Raw genomic sequence first — 15,025 nt, forward strand, 5'->3', positions numbered from 1 at the left:
AATTTCATCTACCTTGTTGCCAAGAGACTGGACATTGGCGAGTAGTATACTCGGGAGCGGTGGGCGATGTGCACGTCTACGGAGCCTGACCAGGAGGCCGCTCCATCTGCCCCTTCTGCGGCGCCGTTGTTTTAGGTCAGCTTCTGGGATTAGGTCCATTGTCCTGGGTGGTTGTCCGAACAGAGGATCCGCTTCGGGAAAGTCGTATTCCTAGTCATAATGTTGGTAAGTTGACGTCGCTCTTATATGCAATAGTTCTTCCCGGCTGTATGTAGTAAGACTTAAGATTTCCTGGGGTAACAATGTAAGAAATAATACATWAAAAAAAACTAAATACTGCATAGTTTCCTAAGGACTCGAAGCGAGGCGACCATCTCTGTCGGCGCCATCTTGTTTTTCAGTATATTCACATAATTTAGACATACAGTATATAGATTTACACTGAGTGTATTGATGCCACTTGTTAAATCCACTTCAATCAGTGTAGATGAAGGGGAGGAGACAACAGGTTAAAGAAGGATTTTTAAGCCTTGAGACAATTGAGACATGGATTGTGTATGTGGGCTATTCAGAGGGTGAAAGGCAACACAAAATGACAAAAAAGTGCCTTTGAACGGGGTACGGTAGTTGGTGCCAGGCACACATGTTTGTGTCAAGAACTGCAACGCTGCTGGATTTTTCACACTCAACAGTCCACCAGCCAACTTGACACAACTGTGGGAAGCATTGGAGTCAACATGGGCCAGCATCCCTGTGGAACGCTTTCGACACCTTGTAGAGTCCACGCCCAGATTAATTGAGGCTGTTCAATATTTGGAAGGTGTTCTTAATGTTTTGTGCACTCAGTGTAAGTCTATATACTGTATGTCTAAATTATGTGAATATACTGTATGTCCTGGGTTATTCCAGGATAAACTCATATTGGAGAGTAGGAGTGCTGACCTAGGATGATTTTTGCCATTTAGATCATAATGAATAGGATTATATGAACAAGGGGGACCGATTCTAGATCAACACTCCTACTCTGAAACATATTTTGAATACGGGCCCAGATGTGAGCGACAAATGACCTGCCACTGTCCAATGCTCTCCACCCTCTGGCCAAAGGGCCTCTGCAGGCCTGTGCAGAGCTTCAAGGCATCACTCCGGATTTCGATTATGTTGTTGATGAGGGCCCACATAGCAGCCAGCGGGAAGGCGGAGGAGAAGAGCACCACGTAGCCAAACTGGATGAACATCTCCTGGTAGTCCTGCAGGGTGTCCTGTTGGCTCAGAGGTCAAAGGTTAGAGGCCAAAGTCACATAGTCACAAAGTCACATAGAATAGCATTTGTGTTTCAAATCACTTTTTACTTTAAATGTGAATGTACTACTGCATGTACCAGCTACTAACACTAGCCAGAAATACTGTCCAAGTCCATTAAACTAAACACATGTCCAATATAAACCGACGGTCAAGTTCATAACAACAGATCTGATGACTAAGACACACCTCATATGTCTGCATGCAGCTCTCAACCTCTGCTTGGCTGAGAATGACAGACTTGGGCTCATCAGGCGGGTCAATCCAGGACTTTGTCGCCTCTTTCTCTGGGATTGGACTCGTCCATCTCTGACATACTAGCGTGTCATAGCCATTTGGTGGGGAGACACTAGTCCCCTTGGTCTCAGAGGACTCATAGGTGGCTATCTCAAAGATGCTGGAAGGATCCATGCCCTCCTCCACCAACGTGGGACTGTCCTCTGGCTGGGTCGCCAAGGCAATGTCCCTGGCAACATCCACCTTCTCATTGAAGCTAATCTTCCGTTGCCTCAGTTTGTCATTTATGTCCCACTCTTCCTCTGTAAACCTATAGCCAGCTTTTAGATCTCCTCTCTTCTTCTGTTCTGTCTGTCCAGGAAGTGTGGCAGGGCCTTTGAGGCTTAGCAGGGACTGGATAGTCCATGAAGCCTGGGCCTTTCCTAGAACCAGGCGGCTGTACTTGAGCACTATGGCCTGGAGAATCTCCCACACGACCTTGGGGGTAAATACTCCTAGTTTGTGATGCTCGTACAGATAAGGCTGGAGCACCTCCTTGATGTTCTGGAGGAACTGGCGGAAGATCAGGAGAGTGGCTAGCGTCTGTGAGGAGACAGTGTGAATGATTCAGTTGCTATTCTTTGGGGGAAATCATTTTGTTCAATCGTGTTTTCCATTATCCGAATCTAATTGACAGATTTTTACCTCCTTCAGTCGCTCCATGTCCTTGAGGTAGAATCCGATGTAGAAAAGGCTAAGGTAAGAATTTATAAACTCAAACTGCAAAATGAAGAGAAGGACTTTCAATCAGACATGGCATTCCTAAACATATATACAAAAGTGTTAGTCAATAATACACCCCCGTGAATAACAGTGGTTAGTATGGTCTAAATAAAAATGTAAGAAATATCTAACTTACAAAAACCATTTTAATGATGAGATTATTCTCATAGGCACTCTGAAGTCTGTAGTTCTCTGTAAGAAAATAATACCAATCATCAAAAGACATTGCTCCATTTGATACTGATAACTGAACAAACCTGTGTGATCACTTTGTACAACACTACGTACCTGGTTTGAGGAGTTAGCGAGGTAACTTTGGTCAATTTTTGAGTTCAACTCGGGATAACCGGTACCACGGAAGTGGCTCACATTTTAGACAGGTACATTTATATGGCAACGATTCCTTCAGAACTAACCTGCTCCAGGGCAGGCTAACTCAGGGCTAACTCTACTACTCCTCAATGAAATGTCTGAGCTGCAAGTTGAGGACCAATTAAAACAGATTTCCTCCCTTTGACAAAGATTGCGTCATCGGCATCTTCATTTGAGGAAAACGACTGATTTAAATATTGTTTTTGTGTGTGTTAAGAAATAGTCATGTTAAAATACTTAATAAAAATTATTTTATCGATAGGAATGGGAAAAAAGCACACATTAATAAGCACAACAAAGACGGCATTAACAATAAGTAATAAAATAAAGTCGGAACTTCTAAAAGCCTATTTCACACCATAGCCTGCTAAATCTGCAAGATAACTTTTCTTTCATTTTGACTTCGGCACAAATGAAAATGTGGCACTGAATCGCCCATGGATGTTTCAGCATTGTCTCAATGAAGAGTTTGGCATTCAACAAGTCACGTGCGACATGCACGCACAGTTACAAGTCTGCTAAAGTTGGTGGCAGGTGGACGAGCAATATCCACCATCAGTGGCGTAGCGGTGCCTGGAGAAGTGGGTATACTCTAATTTTGCTAAACAAAATCCAAACGGCCCGGCCGGGGAAGAAAAGGCGCCAGGCACACATGTTTGTGTCAAGAACTGCAACGCTGAAACCGTGACGTACTCTGAATGATCTAAAATGATAAATCCCATATTGGTGTCTCACAGTCAGGCCAACCCAAGCTGCTCTGAGCAAGTAGGCTAATAGTAGGCCTACTATTGAAATGGRTAAATGAGGCTGTCAATGTAATATTGCCTGTGTGTAGCTGGTGTAGAGGAGTCAGGCGCAGGACAGCAGATGTGAGTAATAAATGTAATTTACTCAAATATTCACAAATACAACGCAAATATGCGAGCCCACAATAACGTACGTATTACGGGGGCGGGGTTCTGGAGACGGGGGCGGGGTTCTGACCCCGGGGGCGACGGGGAGGGACCAGGAGTTTTTCCCCCTGACTACCTCAAGGTTGAAGATACCCAGGTTAGGACAAGTAATGCTTTAGAAAATAAACAGTGTCATTGATGACGAGCTTAGCTGGTCCCTTAGTTTAGAATTCTTCTTCGTGCTTCTACACCTGCATCGCTTGCTGTTTGGGGTTTTAGGCTGGGTTTCTGTACAGCACTTTGAGACGTCAGCTGATGTAAGAAGGGGCTTTATAAACAAATGTGATTGATTGATTGATATTACAAACAAACAATCACTCACAAACAAACATGGGGGAACAGAGGGTTAAATAATGAACACGTAATTGGGGAAATGAAACCAGGTGTGTAAGACAAGGACAAAACAAATGGAAAACGAAAAGTGGATCGGCGATGGCTAGAAGGCTGGTGACGTCGACCGCCAAACGCCGCCCGAACAAGGAGAGGGACCGACTTCGGCGGAAGTCGTGACAGTCAACTGAGTCAGAAATTCACAGGTTTCAGATTTGTATTTTTCTTCTTCCGGTTTTCGCTCTCAAAGTCACACTTTTATTTATAGAAAAACCACATCAGGTGACCACTTTTGAGGTCTGGGAAAAATCAGAGATATTTTTTTTTGTTTTTTTTTTGTTACCCTTTTATTCAAGTGTGCAGACACCTAGCACTGTTGTTTGGTTAGCGGTGTTTCAGTAGCGCACATGAGATGGAGTTTGCAAAACAATTGGCCACTGGATTGATGCAAATAATAAAGATATTATTCTGCCAGGTAAGCATAGGCTACTTTATAGCTAGTTAACATTTAACTGAGAAGATTTTTGGGAAAGTCTTTCCATCTACCCGAAGACAGTTAGGCCTATCATTAGCTCCAATATATTTTTCCTGTTCCTTAATTGTTTGAAACATGGACATTTCACTTCATATTGTGAGGCATGTCTTACCTTGTTTCAAAGTAGCCAAGCCAAAAACCGATCATAGGAATGTTGAGGGATTTTTAAAAAACACTTCCTCATATGCGCTCTCCTGTTCTATTGGTTTTCAAATCAACTTTCTTTCATTGTCTAGCAGCCAAAGGCATTATCCTAGTCACACAGTATTAGCAAACCATGATAGTTGTTGCATCTTTAGATCTCCCCCTTTCTAAAATTCAAACAGATATTTCCATCTCTGTTCATGAAACCGCTTGAGCATTTTAGAACGGTGTTTACCTACAAATTGCATTTTGGAACATTCGCGTGTAGGCCTACAGTACCACCATGTGCACATTGCTGCACTTAAAATGTGAAAAAATACTATTTATCAAAATTCTAAGCGAAACATTCAGATCTTTCCATCAGCCTTATTAATTTATACGCCGTGTACCTCCACATCACTAATTTGATACCCATCAGTGGGGATTAAGAAATTAGTATATGCAATGCCGACTGAAAAAAAAGTGGGTATACGGCGTATACCTGCGTATAGCCTCCACTACACCATTGTCCACAGTCGTAATACGGATGAAAAGCTAACTGAAGCTGGCTATCCTTTGAAAACCCTGAGTAGATCTAGCTTGCATCGTAGTATACCCCTCTGAAGAGATCAAAGCCAGTATTCTTAAAGCATCTCAGACTAAGAGTGCTGATCTAGGATCAGTTTTGCCTTGCATATTATAATGAATAAGATTACATGGGCAGGGAGGGACCTGATCCTAGACCCGTACTTCTATTCTGAGATGGGTGCTCACTTCCAATCATTCCTCACCTGGTGCTGATATTAATGAATCTCAGCTGCACAGCTTACCCATATAATTGAGCCAATGGGCGATCTTCCTATACACCTCATCACATACAGTCACAACGATGGCCAGCAACATTTTAGGAATGAATCTTGTGATACTGGGTAACTCCTTAATTTCCATCACAAACTCCTATAAAAAAAAGGAGATAAACCACAACATAGGTATATTTAATTACAGAAAGACAGGTTAATTAACACTGTAGCCATTCTCTTTTATCTTAAAAGTGCCTACTCCTCAAAAGTGAATTGGTTTGCATGTGATTTAAATGGGATAGTGTATTTAAATGGGGAGGCAGGTAGCATAGTGGTTAGAGTGTTGGGCCAGTAACTGAAAGGTTGCTAGATTGAATTCCTGAGCTGACAAGGTAAATATCTGTTGTTCTGTCCCTGAACAAGGCAGTTAACCCAGGCTGTCATTGTAAATAAGAATTTGTTCTTAACTGACTTTCCTCGTTAAAAGAAAAAAATCTATATATAAAAAAATGCACTAATTGTACCTGACATTAATACTACCAAGTGCTTTGACGAAAGGAGCTCCCCTCTAAATGAGTCAACAATACATATTATTCATTTGAATTAAGCTGCCGCCCTGAACCTTCTTGCAATACCAGACCATGTTTGATGATCATGACTTTGGGAACATGTCTGATGAGGCTATTTCCTGTTGACTTAGCTGTGTCTTACCTGCATCTCCAGGCAGACGAGCATGGCCAAGAAGACAAAGCAGAGACAGAGRAGACAGATGGGGAGGCTGACCATCCACCTGAACATTGTCCTCTTCCAAGGTGGGTAGTATAACTCCTCACAGCCTGTTATCGGACTGCACCGCTTCACACCCTGCACACAGAGATACAGGCTTAGTCGAGCACCAACTAAAATGCTTGCTCCCAACGTGGGGCTCGAACCCATGATGCTGAGATTAAGAGTCTCATGCTTTGACTGCGCTAGCTCCCCCTTTATAAACCACAGGAGGCATGTGTCCCCCAAAGATAAGACAGTAGTTGAGAAGCGGCTAACACATTACCGCACAACGTGGGGCTAAAACCAACAACCCTGAGATGAAGCGTCCCACGCTCTACCACATGAGCTAGCCAGGACTGATAGCAACAGTGACAACGGCCTGTTTAGAAACCACAGGAGGCATGTGTCCCTCAAAGACACAATGGTAGTTGAGAAGATCAGGAACGCCAGCTAAAACATTTACGCCCAACGTGGGGCTCGAACCCACGACCCTGAGATTAAGAGTCTCATGCTCTACCGACTGAGCTAGCCGGGCCTGATAGCAACAGTAACAACTGCCCGTTTAGAAATCTCAGGAGGCATGTCTCCCTGCCCCAACCCTTGGAATTCACACAACACTCTCCAAGCCTAGAGCTCATATTACTTATCACTGTAGACCCGTGAACTCTGGCCCTGGAACAACCCTGGAAAAGCTACTTGAGGCTGGTGATGGAATTTGTACTCTGGCCATAGTCCTGAAGGAACCAAACAGCACTGGTAGTAATCTAAGGCTGGGATTCAATCTAAGGTGTGTTGTAGAGCGCTATCGACAATACGTCTTTTAAATGCAATGTTCCCACAGCAGATGTCGGCTCAATTGGAAAGTACCTTTAAATGTCAATGGCTCTACAACGCGCCTCAGATTGAATCTCGGACTAATCTCCAGAACTAAAGTATTGCGTAATTGGTCCGCTGCTCGATCAAGTTCTGGGTCCAAACATTTTAAGAGAAGAGATGAAGAGATGCTAGAACAAGGAGCGGAACCAGAACAAGGAGCTCCACCCTCTCTCTTTGCACGTTACATCCCGAATGTTCCATCCCCTTCCAAAATTCGAACGATTCTAACACCTTTGAAATCGTGATATGTCCAAATAACCAGACTGCTGCTCGTTACCCCACGCATCCCATTCCTTCCCGACATATTCTACGGTACCAGTTATGTTTACATAGATCTGTCCGCGAGAGATTCATCTCAGCCTAACTCTGAAATGAATAGGATGCTATAATAGGACACTCACCCGAAACTGGCGACGGGGCTCCTCAAGGGGCTCGGCAGGGGTGTCCAGTGTTCCCCACATGTATGCCAGCTCGGCCTCTCTCCGCTTCCATCTCTCCAGGAAAAGCGTCGCCCACACCACGTTGAAAAGGGCAAACACTACACAGCAGATATCCTGGCTGGTCTGTTGGGGAGTGGGTGAGCCACATGAGATACATACAAATCATAGGGACAGTAACTCAAAAGAACAATGGACTGTATCATTTTACATTGAAGTCATTTCGCAGACGCTCTTATTCAGAGCGAATTAGATGAGCAATTAGGGTCAAGTGCCTTGCTCAAGGGTACGTCGACAGATTTCAACTGCTAGGCTACCTGCCATTTGACAGGGATAGTAAGAGCTGTGGGTCAAGTGCCTTGCTCAAGGGTACGGCCATAGGAATTCAACTGCTAGGCTACCTGCCATATCACAGGGATAGTAAGAGCTGTGGCGAAGAACAATGGACTGTATCATTTTACATTGAAGTCATTTCGCAGACGCTCTTATCCAGAGCGAATTAGATGAGCAATTAGGGTCAAGTGCCTTGCTCAAGGGTACGTCGACAGATTTCAACTGCTAGGCTACCTGCCATATCACAGGGATAGATGAGCAATTAGGGTCAAGTGCCTTGCTCAAGGGTACGGCCATAGGAATTCAACTGCTAGGCTACCTGCCATATCACAGGGATAGTAAGAGCTGTGGCGGGCGATACAGTTTTGAAGTATAGGCCAACACGTCCATGTTTTGTTACATGCTGTTTTATGCAGTGATTGTGAAAAGAAACACCTACGCATATTCCCGCAATAGGTGAGTCATTTTTATTGTATAACTGTGAAATCCCATTGTGTATGTTAGCTACATTTAGCCTAATCCACGATCTGTTTGTGCTATCTTGCCAACTCCTATGTCACTGTCACTGGCAGATTAGGTAGTAGGCTGAACCACATTGTGTATGATACATTAGTTACTGTATATTGACCGGTTTATTGGCCAGTGTGTGGTCTCCATTGAGGCATGTGATGCTGGATCACCTACCTGGTCAGCCTCTGCCAGGATCCACATCAGGAAGCCAACGACTGCAGGGTACAGCATGGAGTTGGTGTAGAAGCCCAGCCAGGCAAAGTACATGCCGATTTTCACCCCAAAGTAATCACAGACGTCATCTAACACACAAGGATCAGCAGCCATGGACCAACAGACAGGGACCAACAGACAGGGACCAACAGACATGGACCAACAGATATGGACCAACAGACATGGACCAACAGACATGGACCAACAGACATGGACCAACAGACATGGACAAAAGACAGACAAAATGGGTTATTGGCTTCAGCTAGTGAATGATCATTTGAAGAAATGTGTATCTTTCCATTGATAATTGTAACAATAAGTAATGCTGTATTGTCTCAACAGGTGCTGCTCACCCAAAGGCTGTCTCTCACAGACAGCTTGGACCCATGACGTCATCAGCTGACTGAGGATCCGTTGCTCGTGTAGAGGAAACACTTGACAGATTACTCCTCTGGCCACCAGTTCTGGAACTATAATAAAAAGTGAATGCCATTTATCAGATGATTTTATCCATTGCAACTGACAGTCATATGGGTGCATATTAAAAATAAAAAAAAATAAAAAACGTTTTTACGTATGTGTGGTCCCAGGAATCTAACTCCCTATTCTTACGTTACAAACTCTACCAACTGAGCAATAGAGGAATACATTATTCATGTCCATACTCTCCAAACGTATTTAAACATTTGAGATCAATCCATATAGTTATCAGTCAATAATGAAGCCGTCTTACAGCATATGTTGTTGTCATGCTGTAGAGAAAGGGATTGATAAAATACAAAAATAACAGTTTACTGATTGGTTGTCCCTCCAGGAAGTGGATGTTGTGAAGGACTGCCCCTGGTTTGGCACGTAGGTTATCCAGCCAGTACTTGATGATACTCTGACGCTCCTAAAGACAAGGTAAGACCTGAACAACCATATAGATTAAGGGAACAAGGTAAAAGTCAGCAACAGGACATACACTATATATGCAAAAGTATGTGGACACCCCTACAAATTTGTGGATTCGGCTATTTCAGTCACACCCATTGCTGACAGGTGTATACAAACAAGCACACAGCCATGCAATCTCCATAGACAAACATTGCCAGTAGAATGGCCTAACTGAAGAGCTCAATGACTTTCAACGTGGCACCGTCATAGGATGCCACCTTTCCAACAAGTAAGTTTGTCAAATTTCTGCCCTGCTAGAGCTGCCCCGGTCTGTTAGTGTGCTGTTATTGTGAAATGGAAACATCTAGGAGCAACAATGAAGTGGTAGGTAGGCCAGACAAGCTCACAGAACCGGACCGCCGAGTGCTGAAGCGCCTAGCACGTAAAAATCATCTGTCCTCGGTTGTAGCACTCACTACCGAGTTCCAACCTGACTCTAGAAGTGTTAGCACAATAACTGTTTGTCGGAGACTTCATGAAATGGGTTTCCTTGGCTGAGCAGCCACACACAAGCCTAAGATTATCATGTGCAATGCCAAGCGTCAGCTGGAGTGGTGTAAAGCTCGCCGCCATTGGACTGGGGCAGTGGACAAGCGTTCTCTGGAGTGATGAATCACGCTTCACCATCTGCCGCTCCGACGGATGAATCTGAGAACGCTACCTGCCCGAATGCATAGTGCCAACTGTAAAGTTTGGTGGAGGAGGAATAATAGTCTGAGGCTGTTTTTCATGGTTCGGGTTAGGCCCCTTAGTTCAAGTGAAGGGAAATCTTAACGCTACAGGATACAATAACATTCTAGACAACTCTGTGCTTCCAACTTTGTGGCAACAGTTTGGGGAAGGCACTTTCCTGTTTCAGCATGACAATGCGCCGTGCACAAAGTGAGGTCCATACAGAAATGGTTTGTCGACATCGGAAGAACTTGATTTGCCTGCACAGAAGCCTGAGCTCAACCGTATCAAACACCTTAGGGATGAATTGGAACGCCGACTGCGAGCCAGGCCTAATCGCCCAACATCAGTGCCCGACCTCACTAATGCTCTTGTGGCTGAATGGAAGCAAGTCCCTGCAGCAATGTTCCAACATCTAGTGGAAAGCCTTCCCAGAAGAGTGGAGGCTGTTATAGCAGCAAAGGGGGACCAACTCCATATTAAAGCCCATGATTTTGGAATGAGATGTTCAACGAGCAGGTGTCCACATACGTTTGGAAATGAAGTGTATATCAGAGATGTTTAAATATGTTTGGAGATTATGGCCATAACGGATACAAACCTGTGAGGTGAAAAAGAACAACTCGCTCTCTATGTTCTCATAGATGTTATCTTCCTCACAGGAAAACCTGCGTGTTCCGCCTCCGTACTGTGGCTTCACCATTTTGTGCATTCCCAACAGCTCTGCACCACGCAGCAAGCTGAGGAGAAATGGAGAATGAGGGGAATTAGGATTTTAGCGGGTCAGATATTGCCATTAATTTACAGTCCTGTTTCAGTCTCTATTTACCTAGCCTGATCCCATATCTGACTTTTCTTTCTTGCCAACTCCTCCTATGGTCATTGTCATACCAAACATTACAACACAGAACAAAAAAATCTGGAACCAGGTCACTAATTACGAATTTGATGTTTACGATTGATGTGGTAACAATGTGAGTACTTCGGCTGCCAAATAGTGGTGCTTGCTTCAAACAATGACACAGAAACAAAATAGTACTTATTAGGTAATTATCAAGTTTTCAAGTTTTAATGTCATATGCACAAGTACAGTGAAATGCCTTTCTTGCAAGCTCCAACCCCAACAATGCAGTAATCAATATCAATGTAGCACTAAAAATTACATACGGTAGAACACACGAGAAATAAAAAGAAGAAAGGAGAAGAAGATGAAAAAGTAAGTAAGCATACTATACAGTATGCCCGTAGGGGCACAGGGGCATACTATACAGTGTGCCCGTAGGTGCTTTCGGAAAGTTTTCAGACCTATTCACTAAAAGACCCTGTGAGTTAGCAGACCAGCCCAGTGTCTCACAGATACAGGAGCCAGATGATTCTCTGCGGCGAAACGCCTTTCAATTCAATTCAGCAGGCGACACAAAATCAAATCAAATCAAATTTTATTGGTCACATACACATGGTTAGCAGATGTTATTGCGAGTGTAGCGAAATGCTTGTGCTTCTAGTTCCGACAGTGCAGTAATATCTAACAAGTAATCTAACAATTCCCCAACAACTACCTAATACACACAAATCTAAAGGGGTGAATGAGAATATGTACATATACAGTTCAAGTCGGAAGTTTACATACAACTTAGCCAAATACATTTAAACTCAGTTTTTCACAATTCCTGAGATTTAATTCTAGTAAAAATTCCCTGTCTTAGGTCAGTTAGGATCACCACCTTATTTTATGAATGTGAAATTGTCAGAATAATAGTAGAGAAAAAAAAAGAATCTGCTTTTATTTCTTTCATCACATTCCCAGTGGGTCAGAAGTTTACATATACTCAATTAGTATTTGGTAGCATTGCCTTTAAAATGTTTAACTTGGGTCGAACATTTCAGGTAGCCTTCCACAAGCTTCCCACAATAAGTTGGGTGAATTTTGGCCCATTCCTCCTGACAGAGCTGGTGTAACTGAGTCAGGTTTGTAGGCCTCCTTGTACACACACGCTTTTTCAGTTCTGCCCACACATTTTCTATGGGAAAAGACCCATTTCTCCAAAAAGTACGATCTTTGTCCCCATGTGCAGTTGCAAACCGTAGTCTGGCTTTGTTATGGCAGTTTTGGAGCAGTGGCTTCTTCCTTGCTGAGCGACCTTTCAGGTTATGTCGATATTGGACTCGTTTTAATGTGGATATAGATACTTTTGTACCTATTTCCTCCAGCATCTTCACAAGGTCCTTTGGTGTTGTTCTGGGATTGATTCACACTTTTCACACCAAAGTACGTTCATCTCTAGGAGACAGAATGCGTCTCCTTCCTGAGCGGTATGACGGCTGCGTGGTCCCATGGTGTTTATACTTGTGTACTATTGTTTGTACAGATGAACGTGGTACCTTCAGGCGTTTGGAAATTTCTCCCAAGGATGAACCAGAGTTGTGGAGGTCTACAATATTTTTTCTGAGGTCTTGGCTGATTTATTTAGATTTTCCCATGATGTCAAGCAAAGAGGCACTGAGTTTGAAGGTAGACCTTGAAATACATCCACAGGTACACCTCCAATTGACTCAAATGATGTCAATTAGCCTATCAGAAGCGTCTAAAGCCATGACATCATTTTCTGGAATTTTCCAAGCTGTTTAAAAGCACAGTTAACTTAGTGTATGTAAACTTCTGACCCAGTGGAATTGTGATACAGTGAATTACAAGTGGAATAATCTGTCTGTTAACAATTGTTGAAAAAATTGCTTGTGTCATGCACAAAGTAGATGTCCTCACCGACTTGCCAAAACTATAGTTTGTTAACAAGAAATTTGTGGAGTGGTTGAAAAACAAGTTTTAATGACTCCAACCTAAGTGTATGTAAACTTCCGACTTCAACTGTAAGTATATGGATGAGCGATGGCCCATAGGCATAGGCAAGGTGGAGCGATGGCCCACCTTGCATAGGCAAGGTGGAGTAGATGGTATAAAATACAGTATAAACATGTGATATTAGTAATGTAAGATATGTAAACATTATTAAAGTGACATTATTTAAAGTGTCATTGCTTAAACACTGCAGGTCCTCGCTGCCACTCAGAAGCGTCATGCCCGTAGGAGTGCAGGGGCATGTATACAGTGCCTTCGGAAAGTATTCAGACCCCTTGACTTTTTCCACATTTTGTTAGGTTACAGCCTTATTCTAAAATTGATTCATGCCATCTTGCTGTGGGGGAACCAGCTCAAATCTCTCCGGGTACTCATCGACTCTGGGGCCGATGAGAGCTTTATGGACGCTACCATGGCGACCGAGCTATGAATTCCCACTCAGTCCCTCTCCATTCCCATGGATATTAGAGGGGTGGACGGGCAACCTATAGGCCGGGTCACTCACAATACCACCCCATCAACCTACGTGTGTCAGGGAAACACAGCGAGAGAATCCAATTCCTGCTTATTATCTCTCCTCATGTTCCCGTTGTATTGGGATTCTCTTGGCTCCAGCGACACAATCCCTTTATCGATTGGTCTGCTGGTGCCAACATGGGCTGGAGCCCGTTCTGCCACTCTCATTGCCTGAAGTCAGTGCAGCCTGCCCCGGGACGTCTTCCTGGTGGCTCGGAATTTCCCCGGACCTCTCCGCGGAGTATCAGGACCTCCCGGAGGTGTTCAGTAAGGCCTGCACCGACCCTATGACTGCGGGATCGACCTTCTCCCTGGCACCAGTCCGCTCCGGGGACAACTGTACTCTCTGTTGGTCCTGGGACCAAGGCTACGGAGACCTACATTGAGGACTCCCTAGCTGCAGGGTTCATCCATCTTTCTGCCTCCCCCGCCGACGCAGGGTTCTTCTTTGTGGAGGAAGGACAAAACCCTGCACCTGTGCATCGACTACCAGGGCCTCAACGACATCAATTGAAAAACCGCTACCCGTTACCACTCATCTCGGCCTTCGAGCTGCTCCAGGGGGGCACCGTGTTCTCCAAGCTGGACCTACAGAACGCCTACCACCTGGTGAGGATACGGGAAGGGGACTAGTGGAGTGTACAGATGGATCCCGGGAAGGTGAGAGCGGTGGTGGATTGGCCCCAGCCTACATCCAGAGTGCAACTGCAACGTTTCCTGGGATTTGCCAACTTTTATCGCCACTTTTTCCGGGGTTACAGCACCCTGGCTTTTCCCCTGTCTACACTCACCTCTCCCAAGGTTCTGTACCGTATGTACTCTGATCTGGATTACTGACCTCTGCCTGCCCTTGACCTGTCATTTTGCCTGCCCCCTGTTCTAGTAATAAACTTTTGTTACTTCGACACTGTCTGCATCTGGGTCTTCTCCTGAAACGTGATAGTATGTGAGTGCGTGTGCGTGTGTCAATTTAAATGTGTGTGCATGTTCTGTGTGCGTTGGAGTGTCAGTGTGCAAGAGTGTGTAGAGTTCTGTGAGTGTGCAAAGAGACAGTGCAAAAGGGTCAGATAGTTAACATATAACCATTTAATTTCTGACACAAATGTCAGGTCAGAAGTAGGATATCTTACTTCTCGAATGTGCTTGTAATGCAGAACGCATATCCCTGTGTGTGTTGATGCTGTCTGATCTGGATTGTAGCTTGTGGGATTCCCAGTCGGATATGGTTCAACAGCCATAGCAAGGTGTGGTCATCTATGGAGTCTACAAGAAAAAGAAATGGTCAGTTTCTATGTCAGCTTTTGCATTCATTTTATGTAGGAGCCAATTTCCATGCATTAATATTGAACCTGTCGCAATTGCTTGACCATTTTTTTACACTTTATATTCTAGTCATTCATCAGACACTCTTGGAGCCACTTAATGAGTGTATTCAAATAAGGATGTTGAAACAACGACATTCTCCAGAGCTTGGCAGAGGTAGCAGTAGTAAC

The 15,025-nt window shown here is 44.1% G+C and overlaps 1 protein-coding gene and 1 non-coding gene across 2 annotated transcripts in view; both read right to left on the minus strand.

Annotated features, from left to right (window-relative positions):
* Window positions 1–15,025, minus strand: part of ano8a (anoctamin 8a) — a 31,032-nt gene that overhangs the window by 7,917 nt on the left and 8,090 nt on the right. The window contains exons 3-14 of the mRNA XM_023976832.2: window positions 14,663–14,795; window positions 10,761–10,899; window positions 9,347–9,443; window positions 8,905–9,021; window positions 8,513–8,640; window positions 7,460–7,621; window positions 6,126–6,278; window positions 5,445–5,571; window positions 2,438–2,493; window positions 2,224–2,298; window positions 1,492–2,121; window positions 1,071–1,262 (exon numbers count right to left, since the gene is read on the minus strand). Of these exons, the coding sequence (XP_023832600.1) occupies window positions 1,071–1,262; window positions 1,492–2,121; window positions 2,224–2,298; window positions 2,438–2,493; window positions 5,445–5,571; window positions 6,126–6,278; window positions 7,460–7,621; window positions 8,513–8,640; window positions 8,905–9,021; window positions 9,347–9,443; window positions 10,761–10,899; window positions 14,663–14,795 (2,009 nt within the window). The remainder of the gene's footprint in view (window positions 1–1,070; window positions 1,263–1,491; window positions 2,122–2,223; window positions 2,299–2,437; window positions 2,494–5,444; window positions 5,572–6,125; window positions 6,279–7,459; window positions 7,622–8,512; window positions 8,641–8,904; window positions 9,022–9,346; window positions 9,444–10,760; window positions 10,900–14,662; window positions 14,796–15,025) is intronic.
* trnak-cuu (transfer RNA lysine (anticodon CUU)) lies at window positions 6,645–6,717 on the minus strand. The gene has a single exon. It is a non-coding gene; the product is annotated as a tRNA-Lys (tRNA).

The sequence above is a fragment of the Salvelinus sp. IW2-2015 genome, linkage group LG32 (assembly GCF_002910315.2).
Source record: "Salvelinus sp. IW2-2015 linkage group LG32, ASM291031v2, whole genome shotgun sequence".
Taxonomy (NCBI): Eukaryota; Metazoa; Chordata; class Actinopteri; order Salmoniformes; family Salmonidae; genus Salvelinus; species Salvelinus sp. IW2-2015.